This window comes from Nerophis ophidion, linkage group LG06, assembly GCF_033978795.1.
Source record: "Nerophis ophidion isolate RoL-2023_Sa linkage group LG06, RoL_Noph_v1.0, whole genome shotgun sequence".
NCBI lineage: Eukaryota > Metazoa > Chordata > Actinopteri > Syngnathiformes > Syngnathidae > Nerophis > Nerophis ophidion.
Window position 1 is genome coordinate 39598732 of NC_084616.1, and position 17607 is coordinate 39616338.

General features: G+C 37.5%; 1 protein-coding gene across 3 annotated transcripts in view; it reads left to right on the top strand.

Annotated features, from left to right (window-relative positions):
• LOC133554698 (outer dynein arm-docking complex subunit 1-like) overlaps nucleotides 1-17607 on the top strand; it is a 25365-nt gene continuing 7758 nt past the window's right edge. For 2 of the 3 annotated variants that reach the window (XM_061903730.1, XM_061903729.1), the window contains exons 1-13: nucleotides 1-266; nucleotides 4811-4880; nucleotides 7278-7377; nucleotides 7589-7778; nucleotides 7867-7983; nucleotides 8050-8163; nucleotides 8948-9015; nucleotides 10313-10482; nucleotides 12374-12487; nucleotides 12557-12639; nucleotides 12718-12886; nucleotides 14188-14363; nucleotides 14449-14552. In XM_061903730.1, coding sequence (XP_061759714.1) covers nucleotides 4841-4880; nucleotides 7278-7377; nucleotides 7589-7778; nucleotides 7867-7983; nucleotides 8050-8163; nucleotides 8948-9015; nucleotides 10313-10482; nucleotides 12374-12487; nucleotides 12557-12639; nucleotides 12718-12886; nucleotides 14188-14363; nucleotides 14449-14552 — 1445 coding nt within the window. In that variant the 5' untranslated portion in view covers nucleotides 1-266; nucleotides 4811-4840. The remainder of the gene's footprint in view (nucleotides 267-4810; nucleotides 4881-7277; nucleotides 7378-7588; nucleotides 7779-7866; nucleotides 7984-8049; nucleotides 8164-8947; nucleotides 9016-10312; nucleotides 10483-12373; nucleotides 12488-12556; nucleotides 12640-12717; nucleotides 12887-14187; nucleotides 14364-14448; nucleotides 14553-17607) is intronic. The other variant, XR_009807187.1, reaches the window with a different exon arrangement.

The window sequence follows — 17607 nt, forward strand, 5'->3', positions numbered from 1 at the left end:
GTCACGCGTATGACGAGCATGTTTTTTTTTATCGAGCTTCACTTGCCGTCCACTTACGACAAGTGCCAGCAGACAGGAGGGTAGCCCGCCGACCTAAATCACAAGTAGTGACTTAAACTTATTTGTTTTTGAGAAGCCCGTTTGCTCGACGTCACAAAATGACGAGGCGGAGGTGCGCTCAAAGGCCTGTTGGACGTGTTGCTAACGTGAGCTAGCAACCTCAGCTAACCTCTAACCAGCAGGGGGCAACAAAGCAGCACTAGCAGGTCTAACTACATTTATTATTATTATTATTATTATTTTTATTATTATTAAAAGTTATGGTAATAACGTGCGCTAATGGTTTAGTTTATTCGAAAAAATGCTGGACAGAATAACAATGTTCAATCCAAAACTTAACATGCCTGAAAAGGAAGAAAAATCTACGTTTTTTTTAATCCTACTCCCTGCCCATATTTCTTTTTGTGTGTTAACCATTTTCTTATTGGAAATGAAAGAATAAAACATCTAATAGAAGACTATTGGTATAGTAGATATTTGTGGGTCACAGCATCCTCTTTCCATATACAGTCGTGCTCAAAAGTTTACATACACTTGTAAAGAACATAATGTCATGGCTGTCTTGAGTTTCCAATTATTTCTACAGTTTTTATTTTTTTGTGAAAGAGTGATTGGAGCACATACTTGTTGGTCACAAAAAACATTCATGAAGTTTGGTTCTCTTATGAAACTATTATGGATCTACTGAAAATGTGACCAAAAATGCTGGGTCAAAAGTATACATACAGCAATGTTAATATTTGGTTACATGTCCCTTGGCAAGTTTCACTACAATAAGGCGCTTTTTGGTGGCCATCCACAAGCTTATGTCAAGCTTCTGGTAGAGTTTTTAACCACTCCTCTTGACAAAATTGGTGCAGTTCAGCTAAATTTGTTAGTTTACCTACATGGACTTGTTTCTTCAGCATTGTCCACCTGTACAAAGTCAGGACTTTGGGAAGTCTATTCTAAAACCTTCATTCTAGCCTGATTTAGCCATTCCTTTACCACTTTTGATGTGTGTTTGGGGTCATTGTCCTGTTGGGACACCTAACTGCACCCAAGACCTAACCTCCTGGCTGATGATTTTAGGTTGTCCTGAAGAATTAGGAGGTAATCCTCCTTTTTCATTGTCCCATTTACTCTCTGCAAAGCCCCAGTTCCATTGGCCGCAATACAGGCCCAGAGCACAATACTACCAACACCATGCTCTACGGTAGGATGTGTTCCTGGGATTTAAGGCCTCACCTTTTCTCCTCCAAACGTATTGCTGGGCATTGTGGCCAATTTTGTCAAGAGGAGTGGTCAAAAACTCTACCAAAAGCTTGACAGAAGCTTGTAGATGGCTACCAAAAGCGCCTTATTGCAGTGAAACTTGCCAAGGGACATGTAACCAAATATTAACATTGCTGTATGTATACTTTTGACCCAGCAGATTTGGTCACATTTTCAGTATACCCATAATACATTTTCCATTTTCTACCGCTTATTCCCTTTAGGGGTCGCGGGGGGCGCTGGCGCCTATCTCAGCTACAATCGGGCGGAAGGCGGGTACACCCTGGACAAGTCGCCACCTCATAATAAATTCATAAAAGAAACAAACTTCATGAATGTTTTTTGTGAACAACAAGTATGTGCTCCTATCACAAAAAAATACAAGTTGTAGAAATGATTGGAAACTCAAGACAGCCATGACATTATGTTCTATATTTGTTAAACTTCCGCACCTTAAGTTGGAGTCCTTAATCTCATTATAAGCAAATATAATGACAATAAAGTATATTCTATTCTATTCTATTTTATTCTATTGTATTCTTTACAAGTGTATGTCAACTTTTGACCACGACTGTACCTTGTTTAAAACCATGCTGTATGCTGGACTACCTGGCTGATAGTGGTACATTGTTTCAGTTCCTTGCTCAAACTGCTCAAAAAGGTTTTAGTAATGTCCCTTTTTACAGATGTTAACTGCATTTAAAACAACGACATGTTTGGTCATATAAATACAGTACATTTCCTTAGTCCATTGCTTAATTCTATTCAACATACTGATACGTTGAAAGTGTTTTTAGTGTTTGCAGGGATTCAGATTTTGATGTCTCTTGGGAAAAGAAAGTTGTGCATTATTAAGAGAGTAGGGAATTGTTTGTTTTGTGTATGTGTCGCTTGGACCAACCCTGGACTGGCTCTTGGCTTGACCGCGTGTCCACATATCCCTACTGATTAAACAGTGTTAGCCAGAGTCAAAACATTCATTGATTGATTGAAACTTTTATTAGTAGATTACACAGTACCGTACGTATTCCGTACAATTGACCACTAAATGGTAACACCCGAATAAGTTTTTCAACTTGTTTAAGTCGGAGTCCACGTTAAACAATTCATGGTAGATAACATTACTCAGAGGCTGCCAAGCCATTGCTGAGCACAGCTCTAAAAGGTGTAGGGCATGAATATTCAACTAAATTGTTTTGGGGGCCACATTTTTAGAAAGTTAAAGACCAGGGGGCCGGATTTCTCCCCTTACCTTTAGTCTTATTTTGTATATTCCAGAGAACCATTGTCCCTTTACAGTAGACATCTGATTTGGGTCTATTTTTTTGTGTTACAGGAGCACTCAGCGGTTTTTAAGGACTTTTTGTAAAAAAAAATGTTTTAAAAAATCCTTGTCAAAAATCATCTCTATGACAGCACTCTGATGATGATCTGCTTCACCAATCTGCTGCAAAAATGTGATTCTCTTACAAGGTTTTTTAATTGAACTCGCCAGCTTAATAGCCCAAATGATGAAAAAGAGAGTACTTAAAATGGAATCTCAAGGAACGCCACAAGTGTTACTAAATAAGTTGAACAAATGATTACTGACTATTTCTGAAATAAAAAAGCTACAGCAACACCGTAGTTACAGTACATTCATCACAAAAAGAAATAGTAACTGCTGTAAAGGAGATGCCTTACATAAGTAATTAAAGACAATATAACATAAATCCATAAATGTAGATGCATATGCAAAAGTGCAATATATTTATCTGTACAGTAATCTATTTAGTTATAGCTGCACTTTATTGTTTTTTCATCCTGCACTACCATGAGCTAATGCAACACATGTTCTCATCTGTACTTAAAGTTCAAATTTGAATGACAATAAAAAAGAAGTCTAAGGTGCCTTAAAAAAATGCCTCGGTTGTGTAAATCACAAGGTTGGACCCCAGTGTTGTATGTTTGCAAGAGAGGTTAAATGTCAATGTAATGATCTGCCAATGTGTTCACAGTGGTCCAAGTTCCTCTGTATAAAAGAAGCATGATAGTGTTTTCAGGAATTTTCTGCAAATATGTTTGTCTCCCAAGTTTTGAACTGATCAACTGGTACACTGTCATTCCCAGTTGAATCTAGAGGAGTGAGTTGGGCCCGATGCTTTTTGTGGCTCTAAACAAGATTTTGTTTGCTCCACATTTCGGTCTTTATATTACATGAGTACTATGCTAGGGTCTCCGGCTGACTACAGCCTTAGATTGTGTATTGTGTAGTATTAGTATTAGTATTATATAATGTGCAAAGTTTATTTGTAAAGGTAAAATTATAGGTTGATATGTTCAAGGGGGGAAGAAAAGTGTTTGATATCTCCTACAGCAGCTCTGCTGCTTTGGCCTTATTTGTTTTAGACATATAGTTTGGCAAAAGTTTCGGCTGCATTATACACTTAAATAGTATGGTCATAAATCTCCCATGCTAATGGCGTTCGAAGCAATACTGAATTAGCAATTACCTCTATTGGCTTTTTAATGGACGTGATGCTAAACTGAAGTAAAACTATTAACAAAGGACATGTGGACTCACTGCTGATTAAAAGTTTAGCAGAAACAAAGTGTATTTGCATTCATGAATTATCATGAATTGATTAAGGTGGATCCCGACTTAAACAAGTTGAAAAACTTATTCGGGTGTTACCAATTAGTGGTCAATTGTACGGAATATGTACTGTACTGTGCAATATACTAATACAAATTTCAATCAATCAATCTATCTATCTATCTATCTATCTATCTATCTATCTATCTATCTATCTATCTATCTATCCATCTATCTATCTATCTATCTATCTATCTATCTATCTATCTATCTATCTATCTATCTATCTATCTATCTATCTATCTATCTATCTATCTATCTATCTATCTATCTATCTATCTATCTATCAATCAATCAATCAAACATCAATCAATTCAGTCCATCAAAGTAGAACAAGCAAACACCTTCAGAGTACGATGACCACATTGATGATCTGCACTGAAGTGACCGGTTGCCATAATCATGTGACCATAAAGAAGTGCATAGAGTGTTTATGCCAGGGTCCATCCCGAGGAGTGAGGTTTCGCAACGTTACTGACGCACAGCCACACTAGCTGGCATCCAACACACTGACCCCGCTAAACATCAGTCGCATCAGGGTCATGACACCAGTTTAGCATGCACCAGCCGGACTGACAGTCAAGTCGAGTACCACTTTTTTCTTGCTATGGCCCATAGCAATTGCTATGGGACTATTCTTGTTCAGCATTATAAATGAGAGGATTACTTTAGAAACCAAATGCCCTTTAGTGTCTATTAAAATGGCAATATTGTTTTTGAGTGTTAAATTACATCGTAAACATGCCTAACATGGAAGCATGAAATAATCAATATAGCTTTATTTCATTCAAATTGGTAAACCGTTTTAGTAAGCATATACTGTGAATGTCAACAGTAGCTAATTATTGTCTTGTTTCTCAGACTGGAGGCGGGCTGTCACTCTCATGAAACATGAAAAGGTCTGCAAGAGGTCGCTCGCAGGAAGAAAATCGTAAGTGACGTGACGCATGGTTTGATTTTGTGGTTAATTTTATTCAAATTCAGACGGTAGATCCAATACAAACCTTTTTTGCCAATTACCACCTCAGAAAACACTTGGCATTCAAAGTACCACCATAATGACCAACATTAAAATGCAGTAGCATCGTAGGCCTTAATATTCATTGAAACAAGGCAGAGGTTTTATTTAACAAGTATATTTAATATTTTTGGCCACTGTAACAGCACACTCAGTTAAGAAGTAACACCGTGTTTGGAATATTTATTTGAGTGATTCTTTGGCGTACCACAAGAACAGTACTTCTAAAATATTTTCTGTTACGCCCCCGCTAGGAAGAAGAAAATATTTTGCCAAACACACACACACACGCACACACACACACACACACACTCGCCACCGTAACTATAAATAGTATAATTTGCCTATACAACTGTTATAACTATACCTCTGCATAACAAATCTTAAGCTTATTAACATTAAAGGAAACAACACACGGGTCTTTCCTTGTCTCCCACCGTGGTTACAGTGAAACCAAGTTAATGTTCCAATGATTGTCACACAATAGGTGTGGCGAACTTATTCTCTGCATTTGACCCATCACCCTTGATCACCTCCTGGGAGGTGAGGGGAGCAGTGAGCAGTGAGCAGCAGTGGTGGCCGAGCCTGGGAATCATTTTGGTGATTTAACCCCCAATTCCAACCCTTGATGCTGAGTGCCATGCGCTATACGCTTCATTATATTCTGGTACGGCAAAAAAATATGTTCCCTGAGGTTACACGCACCGCACCCCCAGCCCCCCCCCCCCCCCCCCCCCCCCCCCCCCCTTGGATTTTAAATTAGTCTTTCCTGTGTGATTCCTATTGCTATGTGGAGGCTAACTCGCTCTTTTCACGCAACTAACCGCTGATTAGTCAGCTACTGCGTGCTGTGACTCATATTCCCGTTGTCAAGAAGGCATCCCCAGAAAGCAAATCAATGAGCTTGAAGGTGGTTTAATTTGATAAGCTTCAGCCTGAGTGGCCATTTTCCACTTGGTCCTAGTGTTTGACTTGTCTCCATTCAATTGTTTGATTTTATTTCTGAATGTTAAAAATAAATCCACACAGTCATCAATTAGGCCAAAAAAGGACATTGTTAATGTGGGGTACAGTTCTTCTATATACCAGGATGACTTTTGCTCATATTTACGCTCTACTGCAAAAATGCTAATCAAAGATCCTATACTGCATATGACCAAAACCTTCTGCTGCATTAAAAAATGTACTACAAAAATGCTGGTTGAACGTCTTCTATATGACAGGAATGAGCTGTGTAACATCAATGTTTTGCCGATTTAGATTGATTGGGAACACTAATTTGGCCCTAGTGTGTGAATGTGAGTGTGAATGCTGTCTGTCTATCTGTGTTGGCTCTGCGATGAGGTGGCAACCTGTCCAGGGTGTACAACCTCCCATCTGCCCGAATGCAGCTGAGATAGGCTCCAGCGACCCCTCGAAACTCTAAAAGGGACATGCGGTAGGAAATGGATGGATGGAAAAAAAAAAAAGTCAAAGATCCCCTGTAGGACAGGAGCCCTCTGCTGTTTTTAAGGATTCACTGCAATGTTAGTCAAAGGTCCTCTATGTCAGTGGTTCTCAACCTTTTTTCAGTGATGTACCCCCTTTGAACATTTTTTTAATTCCCCCTAATCAGAGCAAAGCATTTTTGGTTAAAAAACGGAGATAAAGAAGTAAAATACAGCACTATGTCATCAGTTTCTGATTTATTAAATTGTATAACAGTGCAAAATATTGCTCATTTGTAGTGGTCTTTCTTGAACTATTTGGGAAAAAAAGAGATATAAAAATAACTAAAAACTTGTTGAAAAATAAAGAAGTGATTCATTTATGAATAAAGATTTCTACACATAGAAGTAATCATCAACTTAAAGTGCCCTCTTTGGGGATTGTAATAGAGATCCATCTGGATTCATGAACTTAATTTTAAACTTTTCTTCACAAAAAAAGAAATCTTTAACATCAATATTTATGGAACATGTCCACAAAAAAAATTTAGCTGTCAACACTGAATATTGCATGGTTGTATTTTTTTTCACAGTTTATGAACTTACATTCATATTTTGTTGAGGTATTATTCAATAAATATATATTTATAAAGGATTTTTAAATTGTTGCTATTTTTAGAATATTTTTAAAAAATCTCACGTATCCCTTGGCATACCTTCAATTACCCCCAGGGGTACGCGTAACCCCATTTGAGAACCACTGCTCTATATGACAGGAGTTGGCTGGCTACTGTTGTTAGGAATCTGTTGGTATTGTGTTGTGGTGTGTGACTTGTTTACCTGCAGCTAGACAACAATATACTTCCTCTTTGTTTGAATGCAGCTGAAAATGACCTGCACAAACTAAAACTGCAGTATCGCCAAGCTGTAAAAGACAAGCAGGCGTTCGATGACAAAATCCAAAGCCTCCTCCTGAAAGACAGGCAAGTGGGTTCTGTTATTTACTTTTTATTCATCCTTTCCAGTGCTCTATAGTGCAGCAGTTTATAAAATATTAGGAACAGTATTTTGAAATCTGCTACCCAAAATGAAAAATATACGCTTTCTTTTAACTCTCTTTGAAAAAATACATGAGTTTTTTTCATGGGTGAAATGTCATTACGTTTGGTGTTTTTTTTGTCCTTGTGTAAGTAGCAGGGAGATCCAGAGACTCCAAAATGAACATGAGGAACTCTTACACACCCTTACCATCGCACAGAGTAACTGTAACCAAAAGCAAGAAGTTAATGCTGCACAAGATCTCGAAGTACTTTTGTCTAATGAAGAAAGGATAGAGGAGGAGTTGCTAAGCAACAAAAGCAGATTGGTATCTTACAAAAAGCAGGTGAAAACAACAACAACAACATTTTGACCAATTGTTGCACAGTTTGTGTTTGATAAGGCTCACACCACATTCTTGGTTTACTTTGCAGATTTTAGAATGGGAGAGGAAGCTTGTAGCACAGAGGGGAGGTTATGCACCACATAACACAAAAACCGAAGACAACTCCGCTAAAGATATTGTGTCGAAAGAAGACAAGCTCTACAAGGTTAGTGCCTCATCTCCAACATCTTATTAGAAAAACACAGCATTTAACAACATTGTCTGTCTGAAGGGTCACATATGCTTCAATGAGCTAATGATCAGGAACGGACAGTTAAAGAAAGAAATAGACATGCTGGAGATGGAGAAAAATGAGTTCCTGCAAATTCAACTTCAGCTGAAAAAGGTTAGCGCATCCTTTGCTAAAAACAAGGTTTCTCATTTGGTTGAGTTTTTTGTTGCCCTGATGTGGGATCAGAGCCGAGGATGTTGTTGTGGTTTGTGCAGCCCTTTGAGGCATTTGTGATTAAGAGCTATATAAATAAACTTTGGTTGATGATTGATTGATCTTGACAGATCATTGACATATGTATTGACCTGATTACCCGCTGTGTAAAATTGCCGCACAAGGTAACCATTCGCGGTTATGGAGTGGTATTAGTTTGTGTTATACATGATTTTTGCTATCAGGGCTGCAACGATTAAATCGATTAATTTCATACGAAAAAAGGCATTGAGTCATATTCTGTTGCTTTGAATACTCATTGTATGAGCGTAACTAATCAAAATGTATAAAAAACGGACTGCATGAAGGGTCCGGAACGTTAAATATAAAGTAAAGTAAAGTTTCCTCATTATGGCTGCAAAAGCGCCAACATGAATGGTGGTTTTTGGGTTCTGTAATCTATGGAGATTTTTATTCGAACCATATTTTTTAGTAATGCACACATGTTAAAAGTGCTATTTCAATGTTGATGATCTACATTTATTAGAAAAAGAGAATGAAGGTTATGGCAAGCAGAAAATATGTGTTAACATTTTATGACATTAGTAATTAATTAAAAAGCAAGCATTAGAGTGCAATTAATGGTCAATGCATTATATTTGACAGCCCTAATTAACAGTGAACACAATGGGAAAGGATCATTTATTCTTGCTTCGCTTGCATCATCATTGATGGTCTCTTCTAGGAACTGCAAGCCATTCGGAAGGAAATTTCGGATTTGAGTGCTATGTGCACTAAAGCCAACAACGCCAGGTGAACACCTATTATATTTAACTTCCATCCATCCATCCATTTTTCGACCGCTTGTCCCTTTTGGGGTCGTGGGGGGTGCTGCATTCGTTGATTTATTTTATGTGATCTAATATTATCTTATCTATTTTATTTTATCTTATTTTATCCAATTGTATTTTGTTTTATCCTACATTATTTGATTATTTTTAATTACATTTTATCCTATTCAATCCAATGTACCGTATTTCCTTGAACTGCCGCCGGGTATATAGTAAGCGCCTGCCTTGAATTACTGCCGGGTCAAACTCGCTTCGCAAAATAATTAGCGCATGCTTAGTATTAAACCCTGGTCAAACTCGTGACGTCATGAGTGACACTTCCCCTGTCATCATTTTCAAAATGGAGGAGGCTGATTTCAATACCGGTAATTTAAAATTGCATAAAGGGAAGAAGATTAAGAGCTATTCAGTAGGATTTAAGGTCCAAGCTATTGAATACCGGTATGCTAAAAAGAACAGTAAGCAGCTATGTTTTATTAATATACCATAGCTGCGTGTGTCAAATATGAGGCATTAAATGACTCCCACCTCCTGGTGGTAGAGGGCGCTAGTGATCCTTCTTGAGACTACTCGGCTGCAGAAGAAATGACAATGAGTGACGTAATATGTGCTGGGACGGTTATGACGCGAGGGGTGCACGACGTACCCTTTAGGATGTAACACTCCTATGCTGGCTATGTAAACAACCGGGCTGAAATAAAGCGGTGGGATAAAGAGATCACCCACGGAGCAGAACGGGAGGGGGAGTTTCCCGAGGATAATTCTGTCGTCGCCCGCACTTGAGGAGCCGAGCTAACTGATAGCAGCGGTCTGATAGCAGTTTTCTAAACTGGACTTTCAATCGAAGAAGCAAGTAATAAAGGAAGATCTCCATCGAGACAGAGAGAATTTTAAAACTGATGAAAGTTAAGGAAGACCTCTATAAACAACTTATCGATGCTTTTGATCAGAAGGAGCTGGCATGGACTTCATTTATAAGTAAAGGTAAGACCATAATAACGTTTTTTTTTATTAAATGTGCTTTTCATGATGGTATCCTTACATTACACTCAAATTTTTACTGTATTCATTTGGTAAGTGCCGGAGTGAAAAGAGGTTCTAAAATAATTAGAGCATGCTTACCTTTACCGCATGCCTTTGGTAAGCGCAGGAGTGAGAAGGTTTTAAATTAATTAGCGCTCCGGCGGCAATTCAAGGAAATACGGTAATTTTTTTCATCCTATTTTATTTTATTATTTTTTATTTTTTATTACACCTAGTGTTGCAATCCAGGTAAGGCAGAAGAAGCTAAAGGAACAAAAAGCTCAGTTTGAAGCCCAGTACACGCAAACAACAGCCAACTTGGAGCACGAAATCGCCACGCACTGCAACCTTGAGGCTATGGTGAACATAAAGAATGCCGCTGACGAGAGCTCCAACCGTGACAAAGGTGATTATTTTACTGTGGTTGCTTGCAAAACACAATTATTAATCCATAGTCTGTACGACTGGACTATTAAAGCATCATCTTGATACATACTTGCCAACCCTCCCGGATTTTCCGTGAGTCTCCCGAAAATCAGCGCCTCTCCCGAAAACCTCCCGGGACAAACTTTCTCCCGAAAATATCCCGAAATTCAGGCGGAGATGGAGGCCACGCCCCCTCCAGCTCCATGAGAACCTGACTCAGCAATGTTTTGACCCTCTTAAACAGGACATTACTGCCATCTACTGTACATAGAATAGAATGTAAATATATTCTACATATATTCTATATATACATATACATTTAAGTGCAGTCAAGGAACATGCATTAGGGAGTCTGTTCTGAAGCCCACAGTAAAGAGATGTAACCTCATCACGTCGCCTGGTTATTGACTCCAACCCAATATATTACATCTTCGACGAGCAAAATGAAGAAATACGCTTGCTAGTTCCAACTTCCAGAACGATTGGAAACAATAATTTCAGTTTATCCAGGAGAGTTCGAAGGGGAAGGGGTATGTTGCCTGTAAATTTTGTAGAACGGACTTCTCCATTGAACACGGCCGCCGAATGGATATACTCAGCCATGAACGGTCAGCGAAGCACAAAGCCTCCGCAGCGCAGCATCGTTCACAACCCAGTATTATGGGCCACCTCGCAAAATGGAGACCCGATGGTGTAACTTATGCTGAGACAAAGATGGCTATGCTGATAGCTGGAAGCAACATCCCGTTCTCATTTGCGGATGTCTACAACAAATCAGGTTTTTTGGCATCATTATCGTTTTCAATCATGTACCTTTCTAAAGTTAAGAAAATACTGAATAAATGTTTTAAAGAAAGTAATACTAAGTGAATATCTATTTTTGGCATTAAAAATAAACCTTTTATCGAGTACTATAATTAAATTGACTAAATCATGACTGTCAATGAACTCTCCTAAAACAACAGCAACTACATCAAGCTTCATAAACAAACCAATCCTTGAACACATTTTTTCAACTTACACCCAAAAAGAAGACACAATATGACAATACCAAAACAAATGCAGGGTGGATTCAGATTCCTGACAACAAAATCGGCAATCATCTGACTCAGTCATATTCCATAGTTTTAACATTTTCCCCGTGGGTAAGAAGTTATAAATCATTTTAATTTGAAAATAACAATTTTGAACATCAATAGTAGTTTTGTAGATTAGTTTGAATATGGCATTCCACGGCAACGGGCAGTAGAAAAAAGTCCTCCCATTTTCCATATGTGTTGTATGGGACAGCCTTCAAAGATTTCTTTATTAAATAAAAATTATTTCTTTTTTTATTTATTTTAGTTCCTTTTTGCCAACTATAATTTCTTATTAGAGGTTTACAAACTAGTAATTTAGTAGTTCCATAATTAATTATTTGTTTCCATCTTTTCCTAATTACTCCAGTTAGTTGATTAAAAGAAAAGCTTGAATAAGCTTCACCACACATAGTTCTAAATTCATCATACTTCATAATTTTACCATTCTCATTGATAATATCATTGACACAAATTATTCCTCTTTCAAACATATTTTCCAAAAGAAAGGCTTTCCATCTATTAAAATATTAGACTTCATCCATATTATCTGCTGCAAAATATTGTCTCTTTTTTTGGCACATGAAAATGAAAACACCATGAGTGGATTGTTTCCTTTATGAACCCCTCCATGTTTCCCAGCAGACTCTCTACATAAGAAAAATGGCAGGGTATCACTTGTAAAATTTAAATTTTTTTGTTTTTCTTGTAAATGTTTTTTTTTTCTCAAAAAATTATAATGTTATTCTAGTTAAACAGAAATAACTTGTGAAGTTAATTTCTTGGTGTCCACAGAGGATCTGATGGAACAGCTGCAGAGGTTGACCATTCATGAAGACACTATAAGAAGAATTCTCTATGAGACGGGAGAAAGCGACCTGGACTCCCTAGTGCAGAACTACTTGGAACGTAGGTCAAATTGAAAAGATAAAGCACGTGTAGATTGTTGGACTGTAATCTAAGGTTTCTTTTAAACAGTGGAAGAGGAGAACTATTCTTTACTGAGCTTTGTCAACTATCAACACTGGGATTTGGAGGCCCTTCAGCAGCAGATTGCTCAAGTTACTGCTGTTCTAGTTCCATCGAGAAGTTTAACTTCTTCATGTCGCTTATGTTTGTGCTTTATTCTTTAACTGAAGCTTATCAAGGAGGGCGAGCTGTTTAAGGAGGAGCAGTGTCAGCACAGTGTGGACCGCAAAACTTTTCAGGTGGCCATTTCCACCAAGCAGAAATCCGTCGAGGAGCAGCTGAATGACTACCGAAAGCAAATTCACATTAAGGAGGATATCCAAAAACATCTAAAAACAGGTACAGCAGAGCAGATGGACACGATAAGAAACGAGATATTCAATCATACACTTATATTATACACCTTTTATGACATTATACAATTCAGGATATTTACTTATATACTATGGAACCTTAATCAAAGTTTGGAAAATACCTCGTGTGCTCGTTTTTGGACAACTCTATGCTTCCAACCTAATGGGAAAAGTTTGAGAAAGGACTTGCTTGTCTTTCAAAAAGACTTCTGGCCTACAGTGCACAAAGCAAGGTCTTTGCTTGGATCTGTTTTGTGTGGAAGAACCTGCACAGAACTCTGACCTTAACAATATCAAATAATTCCAACTCAGTGTTTTCTTACATGCTTACTAAAGAAGGCTTTTTTGCTGATATCCGATATGCCGATGTTGTCCAACTCTTAATTATCGATACCGTTATCAACCGATACCGATATACACAGTCGTGGAATTACCACATTATTAGGCCTAATTTTGTTGTGATGCCCCGCTGGATGCATTAAACAATGTAACAAGGTTTTCCAAAATAAATCAATTCAAGTTATGGAAAAAATGCCAACATGGCACTTCCATATTTATTATTGAAGTCACAAAGTGCATTATTTTTTTTAACATGCCTCAAAACAGCAGCTTGGGGGGCAGGGTGTGTATATTGTTGCATCCCGGAAGAGTCATTGCTGCAAGGGGTTCTGGGTATTTGTTCTATTGTGTTTGTCATTCTTGTTTGGTGTGGGTTCACAGTGTGCCCGCATATTTGTAACAGTGTTAAAGTTGTTTATATGGCCACCCTCAGTGTGACATGTACGGCTGTTGACCAGGTATGCATTGCATTCACTTGTGTGTGTGAAAAGCCGTAGATATTATGTGATTGGGCCGGCAAGCAAAGACAGTGCCTTTAAGGCACGCCCCCAATGTTGTTGTGTGGGTGGAAATCCGGGAGAATGGTTGCCCCGGGATATTTTCGGGAGGGGCACTGAAATTCGGGAGTCTCCCGGTAAAATCGGGAGGGTTGGCAAGTATGACTGAGGGATGCAACTGCTCTGTACTTTTCCCTATGTTTGTGTATCACTCCTTACAGCGGCGTTTTAAAAAGTCATAAATTTCACATTTTGAAACCGATCCTGATAATTTCCGATTTTACATTTCAAAGCATTTATTGGCCGATAATATCGGCAGTCCGTTATTATCGGATATCTCTAGATCAATGTACTATATCTATGCTATATATCTCTGCTGTAAACTGCATTTATTTTGGCATTTTATATACACAGTCCATCAGTTTTGTAACTTCACCCCTTGTGTTTCCAGGTGTGCAGTCATTACTGCGTATCTGTTGTGACAGATCTGAGATCAGCTCGCTGGGCTCCAGCGACCGAGCGCTGGATGAGCACATGACGGCGTGCTTAAGGATGGTGGAGGACAAAGTCAACAGCCTCCTCAATCTGCAGTCCATCATTCTCTTCCAGGAGAACTTAACACAGTGTGTATGTGCGCCTGTCATCCGACCAAGCAACATGCCCATTTACATTATTAACCATTATTACTTTTGTCTTGCTTTCTCATTATCAGGACCTCGTTAGTGACGGCTTTGGTTCTATAGCCGATCAACTGCGAGGGAAGGGAAATGCCCCACCAGTCAACTTGTCCACAGGACCTACAACACCAACACCGGAGTAAGTCTTGATGATCATTTCATAATATCTATGGGACAGATATGCTGCTAATTTTGTTTTGTTTTGGTAGACTTTTTTGATAGACACATCCCGAAAATTGAAAAAAAAAACATTAAATAAAGGTTAAAGCAGGCAAAATGTGATTTAAGAACTGGCGGAGAAACCAATGCAAGTACAGATCTTTTTAATAGTTTGTCACAAGGTTTTTTTTTTCTTTTGGTGCACTCAGGGCTGGCCCGTGGTATAAACATGGTTCTGAACCTGGTTTTTACCAAGTACCACCTCAAAAAACACTTGGCTATCAAAGTACCACCATGATGAACCAACATTAAAAGAAAGTAGCATAGTACCAACATTAAAAGAAAGTAGCGTAGTAGGCCTAAGTACACACTAAAAAAATGCTGGGTTATTTTGATAACCCAATTTATGAGTTGCGAGTGTGGGGGTAAATTTTGGAGTTATTTATTTGAAGAGCAATCCATTTTTAATTTCCCCTCGGGGATTAATAATGTAGGGCTTCACGGTGGCAGAGGTATTAGTGCGTCTGCCTCACAATACGAAGGCTTGGGATCTTTTTGTGTGGAGTTTGCATGTTCTCCCCGTGAATGCGTGGGTTCCCTCCGGGTACTCCGGCTTCCTCCCACTTCCAAAGACATGCACCTGGGGATTGGTTGATTGGCAACACTAAATTGGCCCTAGTGTGTGAATGTGTGTTTGAATGTTGTCTGTCTGTCTATGTTGGCCCTGCGATGAGATGGCGACTTGTCCAGGGTGTACCCCGCCTTCCGCCCGATTGTAGCTGAGATAGGCACCAGCGCCCCCCGCGACCCCAAAAGGGAATGAGCGGTAGAAAATGGATGGATGGATTAATAATGTATGTCTGATTTTTGGGTTGTAAGGGCATTATTTTAACTAAATTTCTGGGTTTTCTAAATGATTAACTATTTTTGGGTTGTTTTCAATGAGTAACGCATTTTTGGGAAAAAGGCTTTTTTTTTTATTAAAAACTTTCTTTTTACTTGAAGACAATTTTATTTTGGATTAATCTCATTAACAATTTTTACAATCACACATCTTATGTACATATTTGAGCATGCTGTATAGGACTACTATGACCATAAATGGCAATTATTGTAAAAAAAAAGTCACTAAAATCTTGCTTTCGAGTATATTTTAATGGAATGAAAATAATTTTGATCAGTAATTGGGAAGAAGTAGGACAAACCAGCAGTAAAATGTATAATTTCTAACCAACTATCGGGTAAATGAGCGCTGAATTTTTCAACCCAATAGTTGGGTTGGGAGTGAGCATAACTCAGCCTTTGTGTGAAATAAATTAAACCCAATAGTTGGGTTATGAATCAACCAACATTGATTTAGCATAATTCAACTTTTGGGTTAAATAATTCAACCCAATAGTTTGGTTGGAAATAGCCCAACATTAAATTATCATAACTCAACTTTTTCGTGAAATAATTCAATGCAAAAGTTGGGTTAAAAAAATTAACCCAATATGTTGAGTTAAAATAACTTAAATAAGGGGTTCGTCCTTTTCTAAACCAGTAGTTGGGTTAAAATTGGGTTATTTTTTAACCCAACATTTTTTTGTGTGTTTTCATGAAAAAACAAGGCAGAGGTTTTATTTAACAATTATATTTAATATGTTTAGTCCCTGTAACATTACACACAGTTTGAACAGTAATCCTGTGTTTTAATATAGGAAAATAAAACACTCTAAATGAATAAGTGATTTGTTTGCTTTACTGCTAGATAGAGCCCATGTAACATTAGTAGTACACATACCACATTTTGAGAGAAAACTGGTTTATGTGGTTGTTTTGGGCCAAATGATCATGGTCTGGGCTTTTGTAAAGATGTGAAGATTAAAGTGATTAAATATGATGTCATAAAAGTTGAGATAAAAACATTTTTGTTGTCAAAGTTTAATAAAAATTGTTGTTTGAATCAAATGAGGAAAGTCTAAGACTACCTCTACCCCTTTACAAAAAAACATATCAAAGCTCACATTATTATTCACACACAGCGCCAACATTTGGGAAACAGAATGAGGCGATAGAAGAAAGGTAAAATTATGATGAATCTATTTGTAGCAACATTGGACAAAATTATGTTGAAGTTTCTCCTTTGCATCTCATTGCACACAATTGTGGTGTGTTCAAGGAACCTTACTTAAAGCTTAAAACAAAGGCATCAATAGTTTTTAAAGACAGGTAGAGGCTAAATAATAATATTAAAATAATCCTAATAATGATCTGTTATTAATAACATTACTATTCATAATGATAACCATACGTGAATCCCTCTACCTTTTACATTATAAAGTAAAAGGAAACTTAAAAGATTTATCATTATTTACGTGAACAATGACATTTTGTATGATTATTAAAACTCACATTCTGGATAACTTATATTAAATTGGGTGATACTTCTTTGTAAAAACAACATTTTAATTAAAAAAATTAAATAAAATAAAACACCAAATAACTTAGTGGGGTTATTTTCAAGAGTCTTTATAATGACGCCACTATTCTACATGGAGAGAAAAAAATTATCACAATGTTAATATTGTGTACTTTCTGATCATATAGTGTGCAATTTACTATACTTATTAGGGTTTTTACATTTGCCTTAAAAAGGTAGTTCCAACCAAATTAAAGAATTATTTTTAGTGCATAAAAATTTGTATGTGGGGTGGTGACGTTAGTTTCTAATAATTATAAATAATAAGTAATATTGAAGACCAAAATTAGGCCACAAACAATTTCTTGCTTGAGGCCACACTCTCCAAACAAATCCATATCGTTTTGATGCTGTCACTTGGTAACTTGGAAATTTTTATAATGAAATATTTAATATGTGATTATGGTCCAGACGTTATTTAATATATATTATAAAAGAAAAAACGACCGGCATAAAAAAAAAACACCAGCAGACACCAAACGCATTAATTTAATTAGTTTAAAACGGCTCCTTAGGTCATCCAGCATGCTGCTATAAAATTGTAAAAGGATGTTGCTGAATAGACAATTTGTCA